The 22,701-nt window shown below is 49.1% G+C and overlaps 1 protein-coding gene across 3 annotated transcripts in view; it reads left to right on the forward strand.

The window, feature by feature from the left end:
* The window catches only part of TMOD1 (tropomodulin 1), a 29,892-nt gene that overhangs the window by 5,544 nt on the left and 1,647 nt on the right, over positions 1 to 22,701 (forward strand). Inside the window, exons 2-10 of one of the 3 annotated variants that reach the window (XM_080372993.1) lie at positions 6,453 to 6,616; positions 8,567 to 8,723; positions 11,825 to 11,944; positions 15,942 to 16,031; positions 16,519 to 16,649; positions 18,160 to 18,267; positions 19,796 to 19,939; positions 20,703 to 20,847; positions 22,504 to 22,563. In XM_080372993.1, coding sequence (XP_080229119.1) covers positions 6,497 to 6,616; positions 8,567 to 8,723; positions 11,825 to 11,944; positions 15,942 to 16,031; positions 16,519 to 16,649; positions 18,160 to 18,267; positions 19,796 to 19,939; positions 20,703 to 20,847; positions 22,504 to 22,538 — 1,050 coding nt within the window. In that variant the 5' untranslated portion in view covers positions 6,453 to 6,496 and the 3' untranslated portion in view covers positions 22,539 to 22,563. Of the gene's footprint in view, positions 1 to 6,344; positions 6,617 to 8,566; positions 8,724 to 11,824; positions 11,945 to 15,941; positions 16,032 to 16,518; positions 16,650 to 18,159; positions 18,268 to 19,795; positions 19,940 to 20,702; positions 20,848 to 22,503; positions 22,564 to 22,701 lie in introns of those variants that run through there. The other 2 variants (XM_080372991.1, XM_080372992.1) reach the window with 2 other exon arrangements.

The raw sequence follows: 22,701 nt of genomic DNA on the forward strand, positions 1-22,701 counted from the left end.
CTGCCTTCTACTGGGGATGATCAAACTGGATGCAGCATTTAGCTGCAGCCTCAGGGATGTTAAGCAGAGAGAAATACCCACCTCTGTGGACCTCCTGGCTAGATGCTTTCTAGTGCGCCTCGGGCTGCAAGTCCAGTGCAGAGATATAGGAAGTCTCTTGTAGCTTTGACAAGATGTGTCAACATCCTGTACATTCAAAGTGGTGAGGCAGAGCCCAAGCAGACCAACAACGCTTGACACTGCAGCCTAGGTCTGTATTTATGCATTGTTGAAAGATGCTTCCCTCTCTGCCTGAGACAATGAGCCTAAAAAAGAATCTACAAAAAATATGCAGGAGACCATTCCCTTAAAAGGACTGGCTTTAGATACCTATCTTCCTTTCATTTCTCCAAGCCAAAGACCTGATGTTTAGCAAGAGCAAAGTATGTTCATTTGAAATGGGGTAAACTGCTGGATGCCTGTCCCGCAGGGACGGGGCACATGGTCACCTGCAGGGCCACTGCTGGGCTCAGGTTATGTCTGCCAGAGAAGGGACTGCTGGCTCCATGTGTGACTTTCGTACCTCTGTGCTGGGAGAAGAGTGGTCCTGTACCAGCACATCTGCATTTACTTCCCTTGTGACCAGGGTAACTGGTGATAGGAAGCACCCAACGGTCGATACTTTCGATGTGTAAGGCTGTGTGATGACACTGGGGGCAGAACCAGCTCCCCCTGTGCTCAGCTCTGATTTCCTACCGGGTTTTGCAAAATTCTCAGAGAGTTACATTTTTAGATTTGGTCTTGGAAGGAGCTGTTGGGCATCTTTCCCTCTGTTGTTAATGGATCTGGCCGTGATTTGTTGGTCCCTTCTTGAAACTCTTGGGAACTGGTGATGTTGGCGTGCTCAGTGACTCAAACAGCAGGACAGCTGTGGAGTCAGGCTCTTGCACACCAGCACCCAGGTATGCTGGGATGCAAGGCCAGGGTTTGCAAGTTGTCCCATGAGCAGCAAAACCAGCAGAGACTCACTTTTTGGTTGATTGATGTCCTTCATGCCTGCATCCCCATCCTGTGTCTGCCCCAGCTCTACCACTTGTAACAGCTCCCCCTTCTTCAAGTGCTTCTGGTTCCCTCCCTGTCCCTAGACATCCCTGCAGATGCCACAGCGCTCTCCTTCATTCCCTGACAGTCAGCCAAAGGAGATGCCTAGGCTTGCTCCACATTATGCCTGTGCTGATGGACCCTTTGCACACGGGTGCAGCTTGACAAGAAATTAGGGTTTGAGTCCTGTGTGAGATTTCATTAGAGTTAGGTAGTGGCCTTAAAGTTTATCAGAGCACTTAGAGGCCACATAAAAATACGGTCTTCATTTAGGAAACCATCTGGAGCTGATATGCTCCCCTCCTCTGCCGGGCTTGCATCTTGGTTTTACACCTGGGTGATTCACTGAGGTGCATGCACAGAAAGCACTTCTCTTGAGTTTATAGGAAATGGTCACCTGAGGTACGCACGTTTTCTCAAAAAACAGCCCTGGCATTTATCTTTAAAGTTATGCTAAAAGTCAAAGAAAAGTAAAAAGGAATTATAGCAACTACAGAGGTGCTGGTTGATATTGGTTTGTTATTTTGGGCTGTAAAAAGTAATAGCTCTGAACTTTGACTTGGGTTTACATTTCAGCTATGAAAAAATCTCATAAATCAAAACGCTGCGTGAGTCAAATATGAACTGTTCTCAAGCCAGGTTACCCCTCACAAGGTTAACTTCTGCCTTCAGTGCTGCTTAAAAACAGCTTTCATCCTGAATAGCCTTCTGCCTTCAAACTTGGCAGTTTTTCCAGAACCATTAATACGGTGACAACAAGCTGGTGATGCTTGTTGGCAGCCTCCTTATCTCGGGAACCAAGGCTTTGGTCTGCTTTCTTATTTCAAAGCATTGTAAAAGTCTCCTGGCAGGTTTGAGGGTTGTCTGGGGTGGGGGTTGTTTGTTTTTTCAGCCATGGCTCTCATCAGGAGGCAGAGTACACAGAGTTCCTGTCCTCTGCCTTTTGCTGGCGATTCGGTGCGGCAGATGACTGGGGGTGCACTGGACCCCCCGCCTGCTGCAGTCCCCGTGGCCGTGGAGGTGACAGCTGCGTGCTGCAGCCTGCCGCAAAACGCCGGCGTTGGGCTTGGCTCGAACAGGTGACAGAATTTACCACTGAAAAGTCCTGTATCTTTGCCGAGGTTGGTTGCTCTTTCTCCCCACGCACATACAAAAAGAAAAGGGCTTCCTGTAGTTTCCCACTGTTAGCATGCTGGTGCATGTGGGAGGCTGTGCGCCGGGAGGCTGGGCTCCGTGTTGCACAGCACCCGGGGGAAATCAGCCTTTATTTTTCTCTCTAAGACGTTTTTGTGTTTTCTTGGAATTTGTCTTGCTCGCTGCTCTTTCTGTCGCTTTACCCAGTTCTGCTTTCTCATTTTTCCTTTTTCCTGGGGTTGTCAGAGCACTGAGGGATGATCCTGCAGATGCTCTGACTCAGCTGGTGCTGCTCCGCAGCCTCCTGGGGCAGCCTGTTGCAGCCTGAGCCCATTGCAGCCCTGCTCCTGCCCTCCCTGCTCACCCACCTGAGGAGTATGACCACATCCCTGTGGCTGCTCTCCACAGTGGATGGGATGCAGTGGTCCCACAGGGGCCTCCTACCCAGGTCTCAGCTGGATCCCTGCACAGAGGCTGGTGCTTCTCTTGGGTTTTGGTGCCCCAGAAAGGGCATGGTGCTGCAGGGGGGCCGTACCAGTGCAGAGCACTGAAAGGAGTATTTTCAGTGTCATGTGGGATGCTTTCCATTTTCAGTTCTTCTACAACATCCATTTGTTTGTTCAGTGGTTTTGGACCCTTCAGAAAGAAACTATTCCACCCCCCTTATAATCACAAATGTTGCCTTCTTGTTTGGTTTTGTTTTTCTGTATTCATGATAGGAACAGTTTTTCCTTGTAGATGACCTGTGGTGTGAATTCACCTCCCATCCGATTTAATTTTTCTCCTTGAAACTTTCTATAGGTCTCCATGCATACCAACTTTTGTGCTCTTCAGACTTACCAAGTACAAGTGTTTGGGCTGTCTTCTCATGTGTCTGATGAATACTTTGGACAACGAGACCTAGTATCTTGCTGTCTTGGTAGTTAATATGAATTTCAGGTTTTTGAGGACTTAAAGTTTTAATTGTGTCAGTCTTGTGCAGCTTCTATATATTATGTATATATTTTGATGTGATGCTTCCTTTGTTTACTGAATGAAAAGTGTGTTGGTACGTTTAAGGAAAGCCAGCAAGAAATCAAAGCTGCCCTCTTAGGAAGGCACTGAGAATAGATTTGATGGAGCAGATTTGTGGTGAATTAGAGTTAACTCTTTCCTGAATGTCCAGAAGTGTGCGGGTTTAAAATGTGCATATAATACTGCAGTTGTGCTGGAGGATCTTGTTAGTTTTTTAGAGTGTGGGTGTCGGTGGGGGGGACACCTGTGTTAAACCATGCCTGAACCCTGACATGGCTCAAGGAGCGCTGCTCGTGGCAGTGGGTGTTTCAGCCCGTTGGATAAATCAAAACAGTTAGGCTTAGGCAGAATTCATCTCCTTTCTCATTTTTGGCGCTATAAACCCCTCTTGCCATTTAGAGCAGATGCTATTTTGCTTTTCCTCCCAGCACTCGTTAGCAAGATAGGGTAGAAGAGGCCTGGGCTGTGGAGATAAGTGAGAGCCAGCGAGTGTACTAGTCCTGGAGGCTGTGCGGGGGGACGCGATGCTAAACCCGCTCAGCTCATGGCACTGAATGTCCTGCCACCTCAGTCACGGCCGGTGCTCCCAGTGCGCGCGCTGCAGGAGCTGCGTGAGTCATTGGCACCGTCCGGCTGCACCAGTGAGGCTGCGAGGGCACTGTCTCCTCCTGGCAGCTCTGCTTGGTGTGTGTAGCAAACAAACTTCTCCCTGCGGGGATTTCAGCTGTGTTTCAGCAGGCTCTGCACCTGTCCTCAACCCTCAGGGCCTTTGCTATATGCAGTCCCAGCTTCATATCTCTGCAGGATGCTTTGAAACCTGAAGCATTTTCCAGAAGCATTGCCTGTGCATGCTGACATCCGACATCTGTCCTGCCTTTTGCCTCTCGGCACTGACAGCCTCTGTCCTTCTGGCAGGAGGCTGCAAGGTCAGCCCTGCGGAGGCTGCGCCCCGGTCCCCACCGAGCCGCCACTTCAGGCTACGCCGATTGCCAGGAAGGGGCTGGGGCTGCCGCTGACAATAGTCGTCCACATGTAGCCAAGATCGGAATGGCTATGTGCATGGCAGATGTGGACATTTTGAAGCCATTACAGGGAATTTAGCAGCCTCGGGTGGGTTGTCCTCTGCCTTGCTGCCTGCTCTTAGCTCCCGCTCCTTCCACAGAATAGCGAAAACTGAAAATTGAGTGTGAAATACAGACTGCTTGTGGTTCATGCACTTCAATCTAAGGTCACAGTGGCACAGCACATCTCCGGATCCAGGTTTAGGCTGCTTTTCTAGGATCTCCTGCATCAGAGTAGTAACAATTGCTAAAAATCCAAGCGTTCGTTCGTGGGTCGTTGTGATAAAGGCTCTGCTTTTCTCTGTGCTGACCAGAAGGGCAGCCTTGCTGGGGCCAAGCTGCTGGTCGCAGCTGCTAGCCTGACGAGGGCACAGCGGTGTGGGTGGCTGCTGCACATCAGTATTGTTGCTCAAGGTGCTGAGCGCTGCAGGGGCACGGTGGAGCCCCCGAGTGCTGGGGTCCCCACCGCCTCGCTCGGCCAAACCCACTGCGCCCTGCAGCCTGTGCTTCCTCCGTCACCCCCTTACTGCTCTCGGGTTGCCACATGGAGCAAACCAGCCCAACAAAAAGCCAGTTCTCACTCCCTCAGCTCCCAGCTGTGGGAGCCTGGGGGGCTGCTCTTTCCATCCAGTAGGCACCATCTCCTGGTGCTACACCTCCTAAGTGGCGAGTGGCAGGAATGTGAGTGATGCAGGAGTTACCACCACACCAGTGGGGAACCAAACGTCTGACCAGATGACAGCTCTAAATTTAAGGGCTTGCTGTCGAGCCATGTGTGCATTAATGTGCCCTTTTGTGAACAAGCTAAAGATAATTTTCCTATCTGGAACAGCAGCTGTGTTGCAAGTTGTATAAAGAGACGTCTCCGCTAATGAAGAGCAATCATAAGAGCATGATCTGCCCTGAGAGGATGAGCAAAGCTGGAGAGATGTGACTCGGGGTAGAGCTCTGATGCTCTGCAGAGGCCAAAAAAAGGCCATTTATAGAAACTCAAAAGATGTCTGGCTCCTTGAAAAATGCACAGGCCTCGCTGTTATTTTAGTGTAAGTGCCACTTGAAAGAATAAAAAGACTTTTTTTAAAACTGTAGGAAAAATCACTTCCAATTATCTATGGTTCAATACCCTCCACAAAAATCAAGCCAAAAAAATATAGATATGTGCCATGTAAATAATATGTAAGAAATGTAAACAGTGCTATGGAACAGAAGGAAACTTTCAGAAAAAAAAAAAAAAAGCAGAGTTGGATACACTCTTGTGTGTTGCAGTGAGTGTATTTATAACCCACCTGCACATTTTAAACAAGTTGACCTTTGTAGAAGGTCTACTACAGTCTTAGAGCTGGCAGAGGTCCATTTACGTGTGTGTGACTCTGTATGGCGTTTTATATTAGGCGACGTGGGACAAACCCCTGGGTCATCAAGGATTATCCGGATAGGTCATTCACTATGCTACTCCCACTTCTTTTCCTCAAGGGTTGTTTTAGGCATGCGGTAACGCTCAGGTCAGCTGCTTAGCTCGCAGCAGTGCAAACACATGTGCTCTCGGGGAAGGTGGGTCACTAAACAGCACGTTAAACTGGCAGCCTCCTAAACGTGAGTGGATAATACTTCCTGATCTCCTTGTGGCTTTAAAACATGGGAAGGAGTGTCACACACTGTAACCTCGTGGAGGTTTACAGGGCTCAGAGATACTCAGTGATGTTACAAATCTGTTTTCCCATCTGGTGACATTGTTACCTGGAGTGCCACGTGCAGAGAGGTGTTACTGGGGGGGCTTGTAAGGGCATGAGAGCTGCAGACTTTATGATTTCTGGTTTACTGTCTTTTGAGAAAATAAGTGCCCAGGATACCTAACATCTAGCGTTGCTTGGAGAAAGACACCTCTAGCCAGGGTCCTGTACAAAGTACTTCCTCAGTGCTGCCTTGGGAGTCTGTGGTGGAGCAACGTGCTGCTGAAATTGTGCCGCTCTCACGACCGTGGGCTGTTCCTTGCATGTGGGATATGGACCAGGGGGCCCCTGAGCAATCTGACCTGGCTTTAAAGTCAGCCATGCTTTAAGCATAGATCTTCCGCAGCTCGGTGGTGTTCGGCATTCCCCTGCCAGCCAGGCTGCAGTGCTGTGTTTCATGTACTCAGTGTTATGCTTCTTGTTTTCACTTCAGGTCCTGTTTTGACATAAAAGTGAGATTCACGAGACTCCTCTAAGATGTCTTACAGAAAGGAGCTAGAAAAATACCGAGACTTGGATGAAGACAAGATCCTTGGGGCTCTGACAGAGGAGGAGCTCAGGAAGCTCGAGAATGAGCTGGAAGAGCTGGATCCTGATGTAAGTAATTTTTACATGAGATTTGCGAGGTGGTAAATCTCAGTAGTTGTGGGGGAACGGGCTACATTAGTAATCTGTATTTAAGTGGGATTCTTTGCAGAGCCTGTGCTCAGTGCAAGGATGGAAGAGACTGGCCGTAGACGAGCAGGAACAGTTTTGGCATCGGAAGCATGGGCTGCACCTGGGACTTTGTTTCTGTGGTATTCCCCTGCCCTTGCCTGGGCACACATGCTGCAGCGTGACAAGCGCTGTGATTTGCAGCACCGATGTGAGCCAGTGCTGGTGCAGGGCAGGACATCTATGGAAACTGGATTCTGCTTCTGATCAGGCCACCTTGGAGGGAATGTTTTGGGTTTTGTGGCATGTTTGGCTTTTTTTCATAGCAGACTTGGAACGGTCTGTATTTTCCTCCATTTAGGCTGAAATCCAGATCCCAGAGTTTTGTAAAATGGGATAACTGGTTTTTTTTTAGCAACCTCCCAACATCAGCAGGAGCTGCGCATATGCAGATACTGAGCCTGTGGGTGCCAAGCCCTGAAAGCTTTTTGGAGGCAACGTTGTCCTGTGGCTTTAGCAGGGGACGTGCAGAGCCAACTGGCAGGCCACTGGGTTACGGCAACGTTAGATGATGAGGCAGCTGGGCACTGCCAAGTGAGAAATCATTCCTGCAGCATGCAGTTGGTCTTTCTGGGGGAAATGATGGGCAGTGTAGGTTGCATCATCAGTATTTTTAATTGCAACACAGGAAAATAATTAAGAGGTGGCAGGCTAGCTCCTGGGATTAAGCTGATGGGCTGGTTACAGCTGCCTCAGAAGACACAGAGTCAGGCAGCGTTCTGTGAAAGGTGTGGAAAGGTAAAATGTTTGCCAACATTGTACAGGTGTAGCCTGAGTACAGGAGTTAAAGCTTGGTCACCTCTCACAGCGCAAAGCCTGAGGAAGCAAGCTGTTTCCTACGCTTCCCTGCTTGTGCATTAGCACAGCTCTCCTCTGTTGCTCTCCAAGCTTGCCTGAACATAATTGCTTCCTATTAGTCATTTTCCTTCCAAGGCTTTTCAACGATACAAATTTAAATTACAATGGATTTCTTCTGTTAGGTGGGCATGGAAAAATTGGCATGTTGTTCAGAATCACCTTGGATGTCTTAAAAAGTAAACATCGACTTCTACCCAGCAAGCCTTTAAAGAACATGCTTAGTGGCAAATCTGGGAATAGTCTTACTGCATTAAGGCTGTTCTATATTTAAATATAAGCAGGTGCTTACGTGCCATATGTGTCAGGCACAAAGCAACTTCCCATGGTGTCTAATGTGACTGAATAACAAGGAGGCAGTTCAAAAAAGGGCTGAGGTTCACAGGGATTTTGATCTGCAGCAGAGTGACCTTCTTTGCGAAACCCTGCCTGTAGTTTTGTGATGTGTCATGAAAGGCAGAAGAGACCACCAGAAAAGATGGTGTGTGCAAAGTTCTGGTTCTGTGAAAGGCCAGAACTTACTGGGACACATGGAGCATGTAAGCACTTGGACAGGTACATATAGGGAGGCGAAAACAGGCTGAGTTTAGCAGCTCAGTTCTAGCACTGTGACTGTTGCAAAGAGGCAGCAGAAATGGTGAGAGTGTGGGAAAATGCTAGAGGAGCAGGAGGTGATGGCTGAGAGCCCCCAGAGAAAGAGATGGAGCTGTTGTTATGGAGAAACAACCACTTGGCAGCACGGAGATCTTGTAATGGAGCCAGCATTTGAAACTGGAGGGGGGAAGGAGCACCACGTGTCTCAGAAAATGTGGGAATCAGTGGGGTTGGATGGAGATAACCTTTGACAAGAGGAGACACAGATTGTCCAGCAATGTGGAAGAAGGACAGTGCAATGAGGAAAGTGGAGAGGGGACAGTGTTTGGTGGATGGGGATCTCAGCCTGCAAAGATAATCTGTGTTTCTCCCTTCTGTGCCTAGAATGCATTGCTGCCAGCAGGGCTCAGGCAGCGGGATCAGACACAAAAGCCACCAACTGGCCCATTCAAAAGGGAGGAACTCATGGCCCACCTAGAAAAGCAGGCAAAGGACGTTAAAGACAGAGAAGACTTGGTTCCCTTCACAGGTGAAAAGAGAGGTATGGTTATCCTTTGCACCATGCTGAGCGTGTCACGATGAAGGCATAGCGGGTGCACAGCAGAAGGGTTGTCTCTGACCTGCAATGCTAAGCACAACTTCATTCTGATACCACTGGGGTGGCGGGTCTGCTCCTTCTGCTCTCTGGCCCCAGCCCAGGCTGGCTAATAAACTGGGGTGTGCTCAAGAGGTCTGTGTACTTGCTGATTTGGGTACCACCTGATATGTTGTTAAGCAATAGACAGAGGCTGTACCAGTGTGCAGCCTCTTTCCATCCCCATCCCACTGCAGCTGTGTCCAGCTCTGGGGAAGACATCATCTTCTGTCCTCTCCTGTTCATTCTCTGCCCTGTGCTCCTCTGAGCTCTTCTGACTGCGCTCTGTCTTCCACTGTTGCCTTTCATGCTCCAGTCCCAACACTTTGAACTTCATCTCGGTATGGAGGCACTCCACAGCTCCCCGCAGCTGTGATGATCGCAACACTTCCCGCCTAGTCACCTCTTGACGGCCCTGGCCTTGTTTCCCAGTGCTCTGCAGCTTGCATGTTCCTGTTTTGCTGCATCTTAGCTTGCAGTGACTGCTGCGTCCCTGCTTGGCGTGGCCCTGGGGCCTGTGAGCAAGGGTCTTGCTCTGCCTCTCCTCTGGTATCTTTTCCTGTTCTCCTGGGACATGTCCCGTTATCCAGAGGGCTTTGCTGCTCCCATTACCACTCTGAATATGATCTGACATGGGATGCAGTCTGGTCAATCCCTTGCCTCATGGTTCTAGGAGTTTCTCAGCAGCTGTTGTGTCTCACTCTGTACCACAGTGCCCCTGAAGCTGAAGATCTGGTTGTATGCTGTTTGCACTACTGGTTGCCCCACGTCAAGAAAGAAGTGCTGAAAACGTGGGCATGTGATCCTGTTTCCCAGCTGAGGTCTTTCTCAAATCTGCCTCCTTACTGATCCATGTGCATCTTTAAGAAAGAGCTTGTGTTAAATCTGTCCATTTAGTAAAACTCGAGGTGGTATTTTTGGCAAAAAAAAAATTAGTTATCCTTGAAAGAAATAAATGAAAAGAGTAAACTGAGTGCTGTCAGGAAGAGCAATCAAGCAGCTTCAAGTATAGCCCAGCCCCGCGTTCTCCACCAGCCTGGCTAGCCCAGCAGGTAGTAGCAGTGCTCTGCATGAGACAAAGGTATTTCAGGCATTTTGAGTCTTCAGCATCTGGTCTGAGCTAATCGTATTTCAACCTGATATGATCTCAAACACGTTAAACATATTTTCACTTGTAACGTGCTGTTGAGTGAAGACACTACTTACATTGACCGTGAGCCAGAGGTGGTAAATTACATAGTTCACAGTTGTGGCAGAGCTGGAAATAAACTACCACGTTTGCAGTTCAGAGGGTGATTTATTAGTTTGCCGTGGGAGGTGCTGTCCCTGGCTGTGCTGCCGGACAGGGTAGGAGTTGGTCTGTGCATACACGCTGTATTATGATATATAGTGCTGTGTTTGCATACACAGTTTAATTTAAAGTTCAAACTTGTAATAAAGCATGACTGACGTGGGAAACTTGCCGAAATTAAACCCCAGAAGTTTTGATGTCACTGAGATATCAAAAGGAGTTACTGTGTGACGGCAGAATTAAGCCTGCCCTGTTTCTCCTATTCCCTACTGAACTGACCAGATGCTGTGTATGGTTTGCCAAGCTGTGTGTTTGGTGGGACAGCGGTGCCGGGTCTCCACACCAAGCCAGAGCCCAGGGCCAGCCCTTCCCACTCATTGTGCTACAGAGTGCCCAGAAGGTGCCTGGCCATGCAGGCACATGTGACACTGCACCTATTTTTGCGAGAGCAGCTGTGTCCCGGGAGCAGATTCCTGCCGTCTTTGTTGGGGCGGCAGCGTGCAGGCAGGAGATGGGGTGTTTTGCAAAAGGCTGTTTATAGCAGCCTCGATTTCCTACTGCGGAACCCCAAAGCGCAGTTGCTTTTTCCTTGAGGCTAAATTTAGCCCCTTCTGTTTCTGCACATCCCTGAGCAGCAGGATCTTTGTTTCTCCCCTTTGGTGCCACTGACTCTGGTTTCAGGCTGGGGACAAAAATAGTCCTAGCTGGCATGCCGGGCCGAGACCTTTGCACTCGCTATCTCTCTGCAGCGATCCTGGGCTATTTCAGGGAGAGGACTGCTCCAAAATACCCTGGGATCCCTCCTCCTCCCCGTCCTGTCCCACAGCAGGGCTGGGTTTACTCAAACAGGCTGCTCCCTGCTACGGTGTTAAAACACTTACAAGCCTCTCTCTTTTCTCCCATGGTGGGGGTGGTTGCAGGTAGGTGCTGTGCTGTGAAATCTCAGACCTGACTTGTAGGGAGAAGGCCTGTTCCTTGGCTTGCTGCTGTCCCAGGAGACACAGCATGGGGGTCTCCACCTGGCATGCCCTCCGTGTCTCTCCCCCTTGTCCTACTGCTCTCTGTAACAACATCGAGCCAGACCAGCTGCCCCAAGCCTCCTTGCATCCCGTGTGCTGGAATGCTACCTCTGCCTGCTGCCAGGGACCTTCCACCACCACCTTTCCACCTTCTTCTGGCTGAAGTACCGCCTGCCCTGCCACCATGCATTCAGAGTTTAGCAGCAGGAACTGTCTCAGTGGTGGGGTCGGTCCTGCTGGGTGCTGGGTGCAGGCCACTGGCCTCTCTTTGTCCGTGTGAGAGCTGGCAAATCTCCATCCCTTTTAGGAGAAGTAGCACAAACTCTGTCCCTTTCAGAGAAGTGAAGTCCTGCAGGGTGTGGCTGTGCATGGCTTTCTGAGCGCTGCACGCTGAACAGTCGTCGTCCTGTGCCAATGGACTGTTGGGTTTTGGTAGCTGCAGTCCTCTGCGTGCTGGTGAAAGAGTTGAGCTCCACAGTTGGAGGTGTCTGGCAGGTGCCTCCTGGCTGGCATCACAGCAGGACTCACACTGAGCTGATGGGATGGGATTCAGTGTCTCTCCTCTTATTTTTCTCTAGGTCCTTGTGCCCCCTCTGTTCTTTCCACTATGCAAATCTCACCCCGTGAAAATGCATCCGCATGGCTTGTGAAGCAGGTGTTATAGCTCTACTGAGAGTGACCTCACTTTGCATTTATAGGAAAAGCTTGGATCCCCAAGCAGAAGCCGATGGATCCTGTTTTGGAAAGTGTGACTCTGGAGCCGGAACTGGAGGAAGCCCTGGCTAATGCCTCTGATGCAGAGCTCTGTGACATTGCTGGTAAAATAGTTTCATGTGAATTGAGAGTTCAAGTTGTTTGACTACTAGTTTCTTTTTGTTCGTTCTTTTGCAGGAAATCAGCTATTGAGCTTTTTGTTGTTTATCTGAATGCTGTCAGTTTTGACAGGATTTATTTCTTTATTAAAAAAGAAGTGTATATTTAAAGTTACTCTCAGCCCATGTGATTTAAGCAGGAGCACAGACCAAAGCTGAGGAGGGAGAAGAAGGATTTATCAAGGGAACAGTGTGTGCTGTTTGATCTCTTCTGTCTCTGCCACTGAATCTTGCAAATTGCAGCCTGTCACCTTTAGGAGCACAGCTTTCCTCGAGCCAAACCTCTAGGAAACAATCAAGCAGACTCAGTGAGAACGTGAATTTCTTGTGCAACCTCTTAAAGGCGCTGTCAGGTTAGAGCAGCGTTTCAACAGGTGCTCAGGGCTGCTTTTTGTTAATCATAGAATGACAGAATGATTTGGGTTCGAAGGGATCTTAAAGATCAAACAGAGAGATTTAGATTGGATATTAAGAAAATTTTCTTCGCTGAAAGTCTGGTGAAGCATTGGAACAGGCTGCCCAGGGAGGTGGTGGAATCACCATCCCTGGAGGTGTTAAAAAAATGCCTGTTTTAAATGTGGTGCATAGGGACATGGTTTGGTTTAGTGGTGGACTTGGCAGTGCTGGGTTAACGGTTGGACCTGATGATCTTAGGGGTCTTTTCTAACCTAAGTGATCCTGTGATTCTAGGATCACCTAGTTTCAACTCCCCACCGTGGCAGGGACACCTTCCACCAGCCCAGGTTGCTCAGATCCCCATCCAGCCTGGGCTTGAGCACTGCCGGGGATGGGGCGTCCACGGCTGCTCTGGGCAGCCCATGCCAGCACCTTGCCGCCCTCACAGGGAAGAATTTCTTCCTAATACCTAATCTAAATCTACCCACTGGTTCAGATGTTGGGGAACATGAGAAGTAACTGGACAGTGTACTTACAAAGGGGAGAAAGGGTTGTGGATGAGGGAGGCAGGGGAATGACACTGAGGAGAAGCCAAGAGGGGTGAGGAAGGGTCAGTGTATAGCGGGGGGAGCAAATTTTAGGGAGGTGTAGGTGGTGGCAGTGGGTGTGGGTTCATCTGCTGTCCTGAGGCACGTTCCTCGTTGGTACCTTGTAATACAATAGGAATTTTTATTCCTATGACACCTCACAGCAACAGAAAATAGTTAAAGAGCTTTTCCAACACCTTTTAAAGCTATGGATTTCTTGCAGTTTGTGCAGTTGGTTGGTGTTGTGCTAGCTCAGGGGTGAGGGAATCCAGCATTAAAGGTTGGTGCACCTCACGGTGACTGAGAAGCAGGCTGGAATACACAGCGAGCTGGAGAGGGGGCTGGAGCGATTGCAGGTGCTGTTCAAGCTCTTCGCCAAGCTAAACAAGCCCTGTGCAAAGCGAGGGCAGTTGTGGTCCCTGTCTGAGGGGGGGCTGCACACTGCCATGGTAGGTAAGTTCAAGCAGTGTTCCGCTGCTGCTTTTCAGGCAGTGTTGTCTGAGTGGAAGTGACCCCCTGCTAGCCTCGTTGCTCTGCCTCTGCAGAGATGACAATATTGGTGTCTTGCTGAAGCCAGTAGTGTGAACTTAGCTCTGTGAGTGGGGTGGGATATGCCATGGCTGGAGGAGCATATGAACACCTCCTTGATGCTTTACTGAGCTCACATGTCCCCTCCTGGTCTAGAAGTCGATGAACGTTTCAGTGCTTGTTTTTTCCGGCTCTGTCTCCTTCGGACTTCCAGACCCCCTAGCAGTCTCCTCCTTGCCAGAAGTCTGTAAGGTAGCCTGTAGAATAATCACACCAACTAGACATCTTCTGCATAATAATACCATATTCTGGCTCAGAAATGTGTTTCTGCATTAAGGCTTCCAGCATAAGTACCTTGGCCAAGCCATGCATCTCTGGGTTTTGCTTTTTTACTGTACTCCTGTACTTCTGTAAAGCCCTATCCTATAAAATCTGCCTTTCTAAGCTCCAGATCTGTGCAGCAATTATTTTCACAGAGAGGTGCTGTTCAGGGCAGCTTGTTCAGCAGTTGTCAGGAGAACAGTCTTGAAGTGGCAGCAGGAGAACTGTTGTGATACAAGCTGTGTTGAAATCTCAATATTGACAGTGACAGCATTGCTCCTGCCTATTAGCGGGGCTCGTTGTCAGCCACAGTGTATTGGATGCCTTCCTTGGCTGGGCCAGTAGGCTTGCTCTTGTGGGTGGATCATAATGAATCCTGGAAGGGCTCCCGTGCCTTTGGATAATAAACAGTAAGCACCAGGCTTAACAAACAGTGGGTCCCTCTTGGCTACTGGCACAAACTCCAGCCCCTCAGAACCCTGCCTGCACGGTCATAACCGCAGATCCCTCCCTCTGTCATCAGTCCAGGTATTCACAGTCCTGGCTGGCGGAGAGCTTTTGTCGTCAGAGGAAGCTGCGTTTGGGGAGAGGACATGTGTCCCCAGATGCTGAGCCTGCAAATCACTTCTATGAGCTGTCTTGCTCTCCTGAAAATTCCGGCTGTTAGTACACGGCAGAGGAAAGGCCTGGCTGAAATACAAACTCGGAGTGCCCAGCCTCACTCAGACATGCCGATGGAGACTGCTCGGCTCTGTGCAGTCCAGCTGGGGGTGGGCTGGGGATGGTGTGGGGAAGTGGGTGGTTTGTTGACACCCTTTGCTGCAGACTGGCCTGCCCATGCAACCTGGACCTGGAGCCACAGTGAGCTGTCACCATAGCAGGTGACATCCCTGTGATGGGCCTTGGGGGTAGCCTTCTCCTGCAACTGCCAGCCCTTCTTGGTCAAAGCACCGAACAAATGGTGACAGACTCATTGGTGCCAAACAAGCATAACAGGAGCAGTTTGTGGGAAAGCAAAGTGCCTTTGTGGTGGCATGCATGAATTTTATGGAAAGATTTGTTCCTTATTTATTGTAATCACTGTGCCCATGTGGAGGTCAAGATCTGTTCAAATGTGTCTGTTAGTTGCAGGTATTGGTGTGTCAGCATCTTCTTTTAGAAAGTCATATAGTCATTTACAGGAAAAAAGAAGATTAAAACCCAGTTTATTTTCAAACATGAACTTTATGTGAGTAGCAAGGTTATTTTTATAAACGGAATCTTTGCCCAAGTGTTTTTAAGCCATTGGCTTCCCACGGCTTATTCGCAGCTGCAAGAATGTCAGTAGATCCCCCTGGGCACATTTCAATGTGCATTTGCATATTGATTTTGCAGTCATAAGCCTGAGACGCACAAATTGGCAGAAGTTTGGGGGTTAGGCTCTTACAGCCTTTCAATTTTTTTCATACCATCACTTCCTGCATTTTGACTGAGCCAGCAGAGCTTTAGCCTCTCACCATGTCAACTTCCAAGAGTACAAAATCAGTTCAAAGCATACCACCACCCCTGCTTGTTGTAGAGTAAAAGCATGATGTGCATTGTCATGCTTCAGATGACAGTCACCTCGTGTGTTGCTGCCTGAGGGGTCCGTCTGGCTCTGCGTGGAGCACAGCTCATCACAAAAACTGGACTGTCACAGTGTGCAGCACATGCCCAGGTGAGCAAGGATGATGAGGACATGCAGGCTCCTGCTGGACTGGGCTCCTTAGATTAAATGCTGCCAGTGGCCTTTTTTGTGTGTTTTGTTGTCTTCCCCTCGCTGTTTTTGTGTGATCAGGTTGGCTGCTGGGAAGTCTTTGCTGTTTGTCTGTTTGTTGTCCACAAGATGACGTTCTTCTTCTCCTATGGATCGTGGATTGGAATCCTACATTGGGATAAATAAGGGAGCACATTTGAGCCCTGTTATTTATGACAGCTGGGGGGCTTGATCCCACCTTTGTGTATTCTGTGCTTGCACAGAGAAAGGTAGTGTGCTATGGACCCCCGTCCTGGGCAGCATGACATGTGTGCAACCTTCCTGGCTTTGGAGCGTGCAATTACTCAAGTCATGTTCTCCTTTTCTTTCTCTGTAGCCATCCTTGGCATGCACACCTTGATGAGTAACCAGCAGTACTATGAGGCACTGGGGAGCAGCACCATCGTGAACAAAGAAGGGCTCAACAGTAAGTGATTTAGAGTGTTAGCAGGATGCAGTGTTTGGCTTTGAAACTGCTAGCAACGTGGGAATTATTTTTAGGCTGAAGGTTGGAGCTGTGAATGTCAGAGCAGCCTGTGATTGCTGGGGCCGTCTCTGGTGCATCCTTGCCCTGAGTGAGGCGGTGCAGTCTCAGGCTGCTGGCCTGGCACTGTCTGGGAGCTGGCACAGCCCAGGGAACAGCCCCACAGGCAGTGTGCCCTCCGCCACCCAGTTTTGGACCCTGAGAGTGCCTAACAGCAGGCACTGGCTGTCCTGTGCTTGTTGGCCCCAGTGCTGCGCGGTGTTCCTGGATGCGTGTGAGCATAAGGGGAGCTGATGAGTGCTTGTTCAGTCGCTTCTCTTGCATCTGTTTGTCAGTCATGCTTCCCTCTCCCAGCACTGCTTCTGGAAGAGGAGAAACACACCCAAAGAGAATATGCTGCTTCACAGGGTGCTTTTGGTTTCACTTGCAGGTGTGATTAAGCCCACACAGTACAAACCAGTTCCTGATGAGGAACCGAACTCAACGGATGTGGAGGAAACTCTGAAACGAATACAAAACAATGATCCTGACCTTGAGGAAGTCAACCTTAACAATATTATGGTATTTTCTCCTTTCTACTCTCTTCTTTTAATAACAGGACCAAATATTTGATACACAGAATGCAGAGACCAAGTACGTTTTGCTGCACAGAGTAACACCGCAACGCTGTCTGTAGCCAGACAAGGAACACCAGTACTTCCCATCTCCATTTTGGGCAAACAGGGGTTGTTGCCTCCTGTGGGACAGTGGTGTGGGGTTGGTAGCAGGAGGACTGCTGTAGATGCCTGGAAGAGCAGAGCTGTGTTGAGGATAGTTTGGGAAACCCAGCTGCAGCCTGTCTGGTTAAAGGTGTTCTTAGGTTGCTTTAATGGTTTAGTCAGGCACATTGGTGGAGGGGCTGTTTCATGTAAGATAAAGTGGTGGAAGGAAGAAGGCTTCCTGATCCTGACGCTTGCCATGAAAGCAGGAAGGAGCCTCCCTTCTTGCAGGTGAGTCCTGTCCATCTCCCACCCACCCCTTCTGTGGGACTCCTTTACTTGTTGTGGAAAGAATATCAGGACAGAGCACCACTTCTTGTGTTCCCCCTGGGACATACACATACTAAAAAATACAGGTCCTGACCCCAGGACCCCCATCCCATGGCGTCTGTTGAATGACGACATATTCAAATAGCAAGAACGTGCTTAACTGCACATGCGTATTAAAACCACTTGTGCCCTGATACCTGTGCCTTTCTATAATGAAAATATTTTCACTTTCATGTATTTTATTCTGGCTAGTGGCCCTGAATGTCTCTTGAGGACTCCAGGCTGAGGACCTGGCAGGCAGGTGCTTTTTTTGTGCTGGACTCACGACTTTAGGACACAGTTTTGAGAACTGGGAGCTGGCAATGGAGATGATAAGCCACTGCGCTCTGTGTTATGGCTCAGTAGATGGCCTTGACTATAGGTGATTCCACGTGGTGGGATCCAAATGGTGTGCCAAGAAGTCCAAGCTGAGGATACCACTTAAAATTTTAAACAGGTGAAAATTTGTGCATCTGAAAAGGGTATATGAAGTGCTTGGTAAGTGAAAAATACTCATTTTGTAGGAACTCAGAATAAGCAGCATGGATTTATTTTCAGTGTTGAAGCTAGCATGGCAAATTTTTCTGAACATTTCAAATTTTCCTGAACATGACATTAATGTTGCTCTGTGCTGTCATTCATATTAAAAGGTTCAGGAGCAGTGTTGTGTAGGCTCATGAACCCTGGTTACATGCATCCCCACAGTGCCTGCATTTGTAAGTATCTGAGTTCCTGGGCATAAACAGCAGAGATAATGTAGCTTCAAATCAAGCCAGTAAGCTGTGAGCAAAGTGGGAAATAGGATGAAGGCATTGCCATGCTCCTTAGGCCATGCTGATTATAGCAAGAGAACTTTAAAAAACATTTATTGACCCCTTCCTAAATTACTTAAGTGTATTTGGTGATTTGACCTTGTTAAGAAATTTGAAATATCATTTAAATGTGTTGAACATCTCTTCATATGGATGATGGCCTAACACAGGTGTCTGCATTTCTTTTCACAGAATATTCCCATACCAACTTTAAAAGCTTTTGCAGAAGCGCTGAAAAATAACACCTACGTGAAGAAGTTCAGTATAGTTGGGACACGGAGCAACGATCCTGTTGCTTTTGTAAGTACTGTCGGGTCATTGTCATAGAGTTGTGACAGGAGCTGTTCTTGGACAAGGCATTTTCAGAGTTACTGACTGCTTTTGCACCCAGCATCGTGTTTGGCACATCCTGCACCTCTGCCATTTGGTACAGGTGCTGCAGTTTCGGGAGCACTAGTGAAAGCAGGCGACAGACAGGCTTTGGTTCCTTCACTTCCTTTTCCAGCTGCAGAGATTTCAGGACACAATCCTTTAATCCCATTCAGTCTCATATGCACCCTGAAGGATCTCCCAGAAAAGGAGCAGCAGATGAGAACTGACTTCCTAGTGGTGTTTTGTAAAAAGCAGTTTGCCTCTCTTGATTTATCCTGCATCAGGGCCACGACATCTGTTTGTGTTGGTACAAAGCCATACGCTGCTGTGTCACACCTGGCCCTGCCCTGCATGTCTGCTCTGGCTCTCTTTCATACATGAATTTATGCAAACCTCTGCAGAAGCAGGACTCTGCATTTCTTATGTGTGGTCTCTGTGATAAAGGGTCTTTCTGGCTGCTCTGGGTGGTCTTAAATACCAGCGGGGATGCAGAGAGGTGCTGAGCATTCTGCCTGGCTCTCAGACTACCTTCCAGGCTGCATCCTTGCACACTCCTCCAGCACCAATGCAGCCAATTTTTGCTCTTCTTTACCCAGGCCACCCCTACCTACCTCCATGCACACATGTTCACACTACCAGTTGCCTGGCAGAAAAAAAAAAAAAACTTTTTGGAGGGCAAGTACAGCCCCCACGTTACTTCAGGGACTCTGGACTGCGGAAGAAGCTGGTGCAGGCAGCACTGATGCTGTTTGAGGGCTTGTGGGTCACGGTGCAGCGCAAGGGGAGCTGTGGTGCCAAGTGCTGTGTGAGTGGGTGCAGGTCAGCCCTGCCACTTGGGCATCACCTGCTAGTCCTCCTGCTTCATGATGTAGACAGGTCCTCCCATGCAGCTTATGGAATGAGATCATCAGATCAGGTCAGGGAAGTTGGGAGTGTGCTCCTCACCCACTGAGGGGAGCAAAAGTGATTAATGTGGTTGTGAAGCCACTTGGGAAGATGTTTTGGACGTGGAGAATGCCTTGTTGTTCAAGACAGATGCTCATCTCTGTCTGCTGTGATGGGAAGCATCTCAGCCCCGCACAGGAGCAGTGCAGGCAGGGAGCGGATCAGGTGGGAGGCAGGGCTGACCATGCTGGCTTTAGAAGAGGGACAGATGAAGCTGTCACAGAGCAGCCACAAGTGTGGGCTGTCACCTTTTGGGGTGGCCCTAAGGGTTTATCCATACAAGGTTTTGCTGCGGCATCCAGCATGCCCACATTCAATAGTACCTCCGCAACAGGGGGGAACCCCCTTCACCCTGCGCAGAGCTCTCGTGGCTGGTGGCAGTGGCACCGCTCAGCACTCAGGGTCCTCCTGGTACCCTCCGGAGGTGAGGAGAGCTGAGCCCCTGCTGCTTCAGGGTGCTCTGCCACTGCCTGTCTGACTGCCAGCTCTTCCCACCCACCTCTGCCTACAGGCACTAGCAGAAATGCTGAAGGTCAATAATACACTGAAGAGCCTGAACGTGGAATCAAACTTCATTTCTGGGTCAGGGATCCTGGCTGTTGTTGAAGCGCTACAGGGCAACACATCGCTCGTGGAGCTGCGCATCGACAACCAGGTAAAGCCTGCACAAGCAGGAGCTCTGACCAAGTGAACGTGTCCTGGTTATGGGAAACTGAATGGCTGGTCAAGGTGGAGGGTGGCAGCCTGCCACCACTGCCAGGTTGCTTTGAAGAGGTTTCAACCCCTTGTTTGTGCTGCAGTTCCTGGCCAGTATCTGCTACTACTTACAGTAATTAATAAAGGCTGTGGCAGCGCAAGCAGCTTTCTTGTTCCTGGTGCTGGCCTGGAGAGCAGTGATGCACTTGTCCTGTGTCAACCTTGCTCGGAGCTCTTGCAGGGACTTAAATAAATATTTAGTAATATATTAGTAATCGATTATATACTAAAACTGAAATTCTTGCTACAATGCAAGGGAAAGAGAAGGAGAGCTCCAGAGCATGCAGTGGCACAAATGTCATGGCAAGTTTAGCTCCCCCAGAAGCCCAGGGGATAGTAGTGAAGCAGCTGAGCTATGGGGAGCTGAGGGACAGGTGACTGGGAGTTCAGAATCATAGTTTCTCCAGACATCTCTTAGCTGTAAATCTGCCCAAGAAACAAAGTCTTTGGGCAAGAGGACTTGTGGGAATGTCTGCTGGAGGAGTTGGAGCCACTTGGCTGTACCAGGAACAGGCCAGCGATTTGTTTCGCCAGCTCCAAGTCAGAAATGCCAAATAACCCAGCAGGTCCAAAGAAGAAGGGAAGGGGTGGAGATGGCAGATCTAAGTGCTTGCTCTGAATCACACTCTGACCTGACCAACTTGCTTTTCTGTTTTCAAAAGAGCCAGCCCTTGGGCAACAAAGTAGAAATGGAAATTGCGAACATGTTGGAAAAAAACACCTCTCTGCTGAAGTTTGGGTACCATTTCACTCAGCAAGGTCCCCGGCTCCGCGCCTCCAATGCCATGATGAATAACAATGACCTAGGTGAGTCAGGCTGGCCACAAGCCAGGGAGCACAGGAAGGTCCTGTGGGCAATTCCTAGTGGGAGAAGGGCAGAACTGTTCACTTGAAGGCTCCAGTAGTTGTGCCTTAATTAGAAACCACCCCTTGAAGGACCTCATGATGTCTTGCCCCTCAAGAAGGAAAGCAGCCTTCACTGACTGGTTCCCTAACATCACTGCCGTCAGCCAGGCAGTGGGTTGTGCTCCAAACCTGGAGACACTGGACAGCTAAAACTCCCAGAAGAAGCAGCATTTTTGGCAGTAACAGTGGGTCTTGTTGGGAATGAGTGAGAGCTGATAACGTGCTTCGGTACGGCGCGTGATACAACATATGGCACATGGGTTATGAGCTGCCAGCGCTTACGATTCCTGCCAACTGCTTGTCTTCCTCCAGCTCCATTCCCACTTCAACAAGGAGATGAAAAGTAGTAGAGTTGAACTTTGATGGCAGTAGGGCTTGGCCCATCCCCTTCAGCAAAACAAATTGGAAATGTTTCTAGGGAGAGGTGGGAAGCCACATGGCTTGGAGTTACTTTTATGCCCTCAATGAAAGTGATGACAAGTGCTCACAAAATGTGAGCAAGTCTGCAAACTGCCATTTCAGCTGATGCATGTGGCAGAGGCTTTCCATTGCTTGGCTACAGGCTGCTGTAGAGCACTGGAAACCCGTCCAGCAGAGCAGTACTAAATGCAGCCAACGTACCAGCTGCGCGGCGCTCAACAGCTCTGAACTGCATAGGCAGGGTGGTTACAAACCTGACAGCACCAAATGCCTTCTTGGCAGTGGCAGACAATATACCCATAAGCAATAAGCAAAAGTTTGCTGATTGTCCTTTTTGTGCATTAGGAAGAACCCCTTCCCTGGGAGGGCAGGGGTTTGCAGGGCTCGGGGGACAGAGCTGGCAGCACCCCTGACCCAGTGCTAGGCACAGCCCTGCCACGTGGGAGGTTGGGCTGGAGGCTCCCTGGGACACACACCCCACCACTAGCTCTTCTGGGTTCTGCCAGATACATCTGGAAAGCGAGGACTATCAGGCAGGGTCTGAGAGAAGACCTAATGTACAGATGCCAGCTGTGAAAAAGTGGTGAAAAACTGGAACTACCTATTTCAATCTGCATGTGATTCACCACAGACAGGATCTTCTGTCCCTTCATGAATCACCTTCAAGTTTAAAAGCCACACAAAACCAGCATTAAGCAGCTGCCACGTTTAGACAGATGACAAGTATGTTGTGTTTTAAAAATAAATAAAAATCAGTTTTGCTTGAGCCAGTACCGTGCTCCTAGAAAGCATGGCCAAGCATGAAGGTATGTGCCAGTTCTTCAGGGACCACACAGAACAGTCAGTATTACAGTTCACTGCATATTTATTCTGCCTGTGGCTGCATTCCTGGTGACTAGAGAGCTGCACCAGGAAAGGCTTGCTATTTTCTGTCCTTTGGAACAGAGCAAGGTTTTTAACAACTGTGCAGCATCTGGCATTCAAAGTAATCAGCTGGAAGATTTGAATCTAGTGCTTTAATTGTTCCTGCTGTTAAGGGGAGGAATTCACAACTTGCCTTCCATTCAACAGTTGTGCATTTTGCCTCTTTGACCATCAAAATTTGCATTTTTTGTCTGATTTGGTTCTTGTTTGCAGCTCGTATTCATCGGTCTGATGGTATCTGGCAATAGCATCTCAGCTCTACACCTGGACAATGTATAAGTATAGAAAAAACTTTTATTTTCCACCCTGTCAGCAATAGCTCTCCGCTTTGCTCCACTCCAGTGCTCTTACCTACCATCACCCGATGCTGCCAGAACTTGGTTTTGGTCCTATAGCTGCTGTTCTCCAAGG

Source organism: Falco punctatus, assembly GCF_963210335.1.
Source record: "Falco punctatus genome assembly, chromosome: Z".
In the NCBI taxonomy this organism is placed as follows: Eukaryota; Metazoa; Chordata; class Aves; order Falconiformes; family Falconidae; genus Falco; species Falco punctatus.